The sequence below is a fragment of the Vanellus vanellus genome (assembly GCF_965231255.1).
Source record: "Vanellus vanellus genome assembly, chromosome: 3".
Classification (NCBI taxonomy): Eukaryota; Metazoa; Chordata; class Aves; order Charadriiformes; family Charadriidae; genus Vanellus; species Vanellus vanellus.
Window position 1 is genome coordinate 84560464 of NC_138907.1, and position 7651 is coordinate 84568114.

The 7651-nt window shown below is 38.6% G+C and overlaps 1 protein-coding gene across 1 annotated transcript; it reads left to right on the forward strand.

Moving 5' to 3' along the window:
- Window positions 1-3938: 3938 nt before the first annotated feature.
- Window positions 3939-5198, forward strand: GPR63 (G protein-coupled receptor 63; the record flags this gene model as incomplete). The annotated part of the gene is made up of 1 exon (XM_082481230.1): window positions 3939-5198. The coding sequence occupies one exon, from the start codon at window positions 3939-3941 to the stop codon at window positions 5196-5198; it is 1260 nt and encodes a 419-aa protein (XP_082337356.1).
- Between the last annotated feature and the right edge of the window lie 2453 nt (window positions 5199-7651).

Here is a 7651-nt window from a genome sequence, read left to right on the forward strand (position 1 = left end):
CCATGTACCCTTTGCAGTCAGCAGAGGGAGATAGGTGCTTCGTGAGGGTGGTTTGCCTCTTCCTGTCATGGACATGTGTATAAAGATCATGTGAAATGTGTTCTAAATTGCCTTCTAAATCCACAGAAGCTCTATGACATTCACAGCCTCCTGAGGCAAATATTTTCACAATTGTGAAATCGTAATTCCCAGTTTTGGGCTCCTCAGTTCAAGAGAGACATGGACATACTGTAAAGAGTCTAGTGAAGAGCTACAAAGATGATGAAAAGATTGGAGCACCTCTCCTGTGAGGAAAGGCTGAGAGAGCTGGGATTGTTCAGCCTGGAGCAGAGAAGGCTCAGGGGGATCTTATCAATGTATATAAAAAGCGGTAGGGAGAGTGCAAAGAGGACAGGCTCTTTTCAGTGGTGCCCAGTCATAGGACTAGAGGCAATGGGCACCAAATGAAACACAGGAGGGTCCCCCTGAAATCAGGAGATGCTTTTTTCCACTGTGAGGGTGACTTTTTTTTTACTGTGAGATGAGCACTGGCACAGGCTGCCCAGAGACATTATGGGGTCTTCATCCTTGGAGATACTCAAAATACATCTAGACATGGTCCTGGGCAACTGACTCTAGGTGGCCCTGCTTGAGCAGAGGGGTTGGACAAGATATCGTCCAGATGTCCCTTCCAACCTCAACCATTCTGGGATTTTTATTATGAGAGGGAGCAATCATTCACTTTCCCTGTGCCACTGAAAATTCTGTAGAACTCTATGATACCTTTTTTCAGTCACTGTTGAATGGAGATCAGGTGGAGCAGAACTGAACGTAGTACTGAAGATAGGAGGTGCCATGGATGTGTATTTTAGCAGGTAGTGTATATAAATATACAGTGTATGTAGATAGCTGCTGCATTTCTTTGGTAACAATTCTGAAAACTTGGCTGATGTTTTCATAGAGCAGACTACCAAAACTTGAAGATATGTTTTTCTTCTTGATGGTAGTTGTTGGTTTAACATCTGTTACTGTGCAGATAACTTTTTTTTTTCTATGCGTGCATGGCTTTGTCCTTAGCAGCACTGAATTTTATCTGGCAGTTTATTAGCTTGTCACTAACTGTCATGACTTCCTTCTGTATGTCTTTATAGATGACCTTTGTTTTTATTAAATTGGTCTGAAAAACAGTTCATGTTCATCATGAGCAAATACCATGGTTTCACATTTCCCTCTTCTCCCCTGTAGGTTGAAGAGCTTGAACCCCAGTATAGATTTTCTTTGTGGTATCATTCTGGTGACCTTTTTTTCACTGCAAAATGGCTTCTCCTTTTGTTTCTTATTTTAAACTGATTATTGTCTGTGAGAGGACTTTACATTTATCTAATGGCAGATTAGTTTCTTTTAGAGCCTTGGTGGAGAGACCTTGTCAAAAACAATCAGAAATGCAAAAGTTACCTTTGCTGGCTTATTGCTTACAGAGCTCTAAAAGATACTGCCCTGGGGATCTAATTTTCTGTATGCCATGATTTTAAATCCAGAATTGTTTGTTGAATTTATGCTTTTTTGCAGTCCCTGCAGAAAGCTACATCTTCCTTCCCTCTTCAGTATTCTTGGCTTGTGGAGTCATAAACCTCAGTGGAACTTTGGGTGAGATTTTCATGTTCATTGCTAAGGTTCTTCCTTATTTATCCTGGAAAGCTGTGTTAACCTTTCTGCTGTTGGTTACAGATTTTATTCTAACAAATATGTTAAAGACAACTAGTAAAGGAAAGGTTTATGAAGACCAAAGAAAGAGAAAGAGAGCCACTATATATGCTTTAGCCTGTAATTAACATTACGGCTTTCTCTAGAAGAGTTACTGTAAAATAAAAACAAAAGGGAGAGAAAAGGAAAATCTAGAACAAAGTTAACAGAATTTGGCATTTTTGCAAAATGTCAATGTACATTGTTTAGTATACTCTTGCTGAGTTTAACAATCTTTGAAATGTAGTAGGATAAAATAGAAAATTATGGCATTCCCCCCCATTCAAACAGGAAGAGGTCTAGAAAGTGGACTATATACGAATCAGTGAAGTTAGGATGTTTATAATATCCCTTCATGGTATCCTTGAAAATTAAGGGAGACAGAGAGGTCAATCATTTGTCTTATAAAAAAACACTGAAGCTGGTGTGCCCCTGGAAATCATCTAGCGATATTGAACTTGCAGATACGAAGGGAATAGCTTTGCTGTGGAATGAGAGGATCTGATGTTCCTTGATGAATCCTTGGCAGCAGCCTGAGCAGGCTTGCATTGGGATTGCTAGAAATCCAAACTGGGGACATAGGTTAGACTTTGTTGGCTTACAGTTCATTTCTTTGTTGGTGAAGTAGAATCCAGGGTAAACTTTTGATCTTCCACGAAGCACATGGTCCTTGTGTAAATTCGTAAAAGCATTCTTTCCTCCCTTCGCTTTTTCCCAATGTTGATACCAAACAGAACCTGCATAAATACTGCAGGCATTATTTGCGTAACTACACATAAGCTTCTTGAGTTGGTAGCACAAGCTTGTCACCAAGTACAGAGATGGAGGAGGTAGATTGCCCTCTGAAGTTGCCTATATCCCTCTTCTGACTGAAAACATGAAAACAGCCTGAAGTGACCATTACAGTCATCCAGAATGAATGAGGTGAATCCCACTTTGTGTTTCTGGCTATGGTGATCTTTTTTTTTTTTTAAAAGGGCATAGAATCCTTCTGTTTTCCAGCCTGATCAGATGCCAGAGTACTCTCGGAGCGTTTAATTTAAAACTCCCAAGATAGAGGGGAGGAGTTCTGTGAAGAGCTAGCACTGAAAAGAGGAGACAACTATCTAACTCCTTTGCATTTTATTTGTCTGTAAGAACAGTACACTTAATACATGTAATAATAGTACAACAAGATGGTACATGTAAATTATAAAAGGAAATGTTGGATTGTATCAGCATAATGATGAGGGAGAGAGTTCAGCAGAATGTCTAAGGATTAGATTTACAGGAAAAAAGAGAGGGTGCACATGGTTAAATTATGTGGGATACCAGGATGGATTAACAAAGACATGTCTGGACCAGTGAAAGCAGGAAAGCTTGCTGCAGGGGGAAGGGTTGAAGTGACTGAAGAAAAGTTATTTTCCTGCACCTTGATATGAGTCAGTCACTAAATGAAACAAATTGAGAAATACTTTAATCGTGTGGACAAGTTATTTAATAATTAAGAACAGGTTAGGATGTTTTACATGTTTTTCCTGAGGCATCTGCTGCTGATGACTGATGTGGAACCAAGGATTCTCTATTATGTAGGATAGCTCAGATAGGTAGGCTTTTCAGTGCTTACCAAACAGGCAGATAAGCAATACTATTTAAGCTATTTGGAAGTGTTATTAAAGTTTTCAGCTGTAGGTAGTTTCAAAACAATATCATGAAGTTAGTTTAAAAATTATGAGATTTAAATAAAGATACTAATTTGATTTATTCATTCTTAATCAGTAAAGTTTGTTTTCAAACACAAAAGTTTTCCGGTCCTGGTTGTAGTAGAAAAAAGCTTGGTGATTTGAGAGTATTGTATAGTATTGGCAAGACTACAGGAGCGGGATCTATAAAAACAAACAAACAAAAAAACCCCAAACCAACCAGATATTACAAGACCCCTCTGACTGGTGCTTGAATAAATTGTGTTGACCTAAAGTGTAACTATGTATTAAGGATCCTTTTGTCATTAAGGAAAGCTGAGAAATCATTTGGTTCCCATTGGTTTTAGAGAGTCTTACTTTGTTTCTTTAAATTTCTTTCTTCTTTTTCAGATGGAAGTACTGACATGACTTTAAGAACTTTGATACTTTCAGACGCTGAATTTTGATTTGTTAAATGATCAGGAATAAGATACTGCCTGAACAAAATGAAATACCTTGAGGACCTTTGGTTCTGCTTTCATTTCTCCTGAAGCAATGGTTTTCTCAGCAATGTTGACGCTGGCCCACTCTGGGACCTCTAATGCTACTTTTATTGTTTATGAAAATGCCTATACGAACTTTACCACTCCACAGTTCTTGCTTCGTAGTGGCACAACACAGCCATTGAGATATAGTTCAGGTGCCGTGCTCACCACTGAGAGAAGTACTTTTCTGGTAAACACTACAGCTATCCTGCCATCACAAGAAGTTTTCAGGAGCTTGAGTTTGCCACTCCAGATCATTCTTTCTGCTGCTATGATATTTATCCTATTGGTTTCTTTCCTTGGAAACTTTGTTGTATGCCTCATGGTCTACCAGAAGGCAGCTATGCGATCTGCAATTAACATCCTCTTAGCAAGCCTGGCTTTTGCAGACATGCTGCTGGCAGTGCTGAACATGCCTTTTGCTCTAATAACAATCATTACCACTCAGTGGATTTTTGGGGATATATTTTGCAGAGTCTCTGCCATGTTCTTCTGGCTTTTTGTCATAGAGGGGGTAGCCATTCTTCTTATTATTAGTATTGACCGATTTCTTATCATAGTTCAGAGGCAAGATAAACTGAACCCTTACCGTGCAAAGATTCTCATTGTGATTTCCTGGGCGGCATCCTTTGTTGTTGCTTTTCCGTTATCAGTAGGAAATCCTAATCTGCAGATACCCTCGAGAGCACCTCAGTGTGTTTTTGGCTACTCTACAAGCCCGGGTTACCGAGCCTACGTGATAGTTATCTTGCTAATTTCTTTTTTTATTCCATTCCTGGTAATGCTGTATTCTTTTATGGGCATACTCAACACCGTCCGCCACAATGCAGTTCGTATCCATAGCCACCCTGATAGCATATGCCTCAGCCAGGCCAGCAAACTTGGTCTCATGAGTTTACAGAGACCTTTCCAGATGAATATTGATATGAGCTTTAAAACTCGTGCCTTCACAACCATCTTGATTTTGTTCCTTGTCTTCATAGTCTGTTGGGCGCCCTTCACCACTTACAGCCTTATTGCCACATTCAACAGCCACTTCTACTACAAGCACAACTTTTTTGAGATAAGCACTTGGCTCCTTTGGCTCTGCTACCTCAAGTCTGCACTGAACCCACTGATTTACTACTGGAGGATTAAGAAGTTTCATGATGCATGCTTGGACTTGATGCCCAAATACTTCAAGTTTTTGCCACAGCTACCTGGCCACACGAGGCGGCGCATTCGACCCAGTGCCATCTATGTGTGTGGGGAGCATCGGTCGGTAGTGTGAAGCTGCAGTTGTTTGACAATGATTGTTATTTTCTGGGATTATTTGTTTTTAGGCTTTAGGTTGAATTTCGTTTTATTTAATATGGCTTCTTCAGTGTGGCCATATCTTATAACTTGATTGAATTTTCCAGTACTCTGTGCAATTTTGGGAGGGAATGTAAAGGGAGGGAAAGTGATTGATTATAGTTGGGTTTACTAACAGAATACAATGTAAACAAAATAACAAATGTTACCTCTAGGATTCCGTGGAAATCCATTCTTTTAAATGAAATCTACATTTGTAACATTTTGTCAGGTTTATGCTTACTAGGCCTGCAATTGCATCTAATTGTAGGGACTTTTTATGCTGCTAAGATACAGTGTATTTAGTTGGTGTAATTTTTCAGAAAAATGTTGCTGCTGTCTGCCAATATATTAGAGCCAAAAAGTCTCATTAGATTACTTCTATTTAATTTTAACAATATTTCAGAAGTTTTCATGGTAACACTAGAAAACTTTTTTTTTAAGTATTTCCATTAATATTTTTGTGCACTTTACAAAATTTACTATGGAGTTTGTTCATTGGAATATTTTGTTCTGTATTGAAGGGGTATTATTGTTATTATTATTTGTTATGTTGGTGAATTTCAATGAAAGACCGATGTAAGCTCTAGGAGGGCAATTTATGTTGGTATAGCTGGACATACAGTCATAGATTTGCTGTTTTTCTAACAATTGATCAAAAGTAACATTAATTGCTCAGTTATCGGGGGAGTTGGAAGGAGAAAATGGAGAATGAAAGGGAAAGAAAACGGTGAAAATACCGTGTCCTCGGGTGTAGACTAACACAAGATTTAGAAAAACAGGGTGGCTGTAGTTGTTACTTGAGGCTGTTGCAAGCTATGTAATCCTGATGGTATGCCTATCTGGAATTGTGACTTTGGGCTTACAATTTACACTGTGTTGGTATGATGTATGATGCTGTTTCTGCTTGGAGCTCATAAGGCTAGGTGTGTTCTACACCGCTGAAATCATGCTGTCAGGTGTTCATTGGGATAGAATTAGAAATAGGGTAAATCAGCAAACAAATAGCACATGAACCATAGTAGAGGCTAGGGCTTAGTCTACATAGTAATGACTGGGAAAAAAAAATCCTTATCTTGCTTGTTTTCCAGTTTAAGTATTAGACCGAAACCATGAACTGATAACAATGAATAAGAGTTGGTCAGCAGAGTTTGCTGGGGATGTAAGTTAAATTCCCCTTTTCCCTCCAATGCTACTTTACATTGATTTTTTTTTTTTTTTTTTTTTTTTTTGCCCCTTTTCCTCTGTAGTGCCTGCAGCCTCAAGGGTTTACTCTGCTGTTCTCATCTATTGAGCGTCAGCCTCTCCCCCTGAAATGCCAAACCACCTTTCTGATTAATGTCAGGCTGTCTTGGTACCTGCCTAGAAAGCAGACAGGCAAAGGTTTTCCTTGATGATAACAATCTAGACTCAGATATTTTTTTTTATCAGCTAAATAAATATTTAATGTGAGATAAGTAAAATAAGACTTAGGTTTGGGCTTTGAAGTGAGATCCCCAGTTGCTCTGAGACTTCAATCTCTCTTTCAGTACCCCAAAGCATGGGGATCTCTTCGTTGTTCCATTGTACCCGAGGAGCAGATAATAGATAAAATTGCTATTTCTCCATAAATATTGAACTGGGGGTATGAAGGAAATGCCCTGTACTGTGTGGATATCCAGGACCCGCTTGCTTCCTGATGTCAACTAAACACACTCCAGATTTTATTTAGGTCTTCAGTGAAGTAGTAATTTAACAGTTATCTCTGTTCTTCTCATTGACAACTATCGGTAGAAGTATTGGCAATATTTAAATTTTAGGAGTATAAAAGAAACAATTGTGAATTTAGTAATTTCGTCTTTTTTTTTTTAAAAAAAAAAAAGATAGCTGAGGTTGTGGGTTGCATATAAAGGCACTCAGGCAGTGGTGATGTGACTGATGTCTGTGCTTTCCATTCCTTTTCAACTTCACTGCTGACAGTGTGGATTCTTCTGATCAAAATGACAGGCAGTAAAGGAGTTCTGCTGTAAAACAGAGTGTTTTAGTGTGTCTTTGCAGTATAGCTTTTATTTCTCAATTACATTTACATTGATAGCAGAAGTTTATGACTTGATTAGTATGGATTTTCTGCTTCAGAGCTGTCATGCCTGTTTATCTCTGAAAGCAGCAAAATTGTGCTTAAAGCTAATGTAATAGAGCGAGAGCATACATTATCTAAGATGGCAGGAACAGGTATTTTTGCTGTCTTCTGGAGCTATAATGTAAGAGGTTTGAATGAATGTCGTAAAACATGGTAATTCAAGAGGGAAAGAAGATGAGTAATACAGGAAAGTCAGTGAAATTACTTTCTTGAAGGGAGAGGAGAAAATGTTTTGTGAGGATTTTGTAAGCTCCGATAAGTACTGGTTGTGA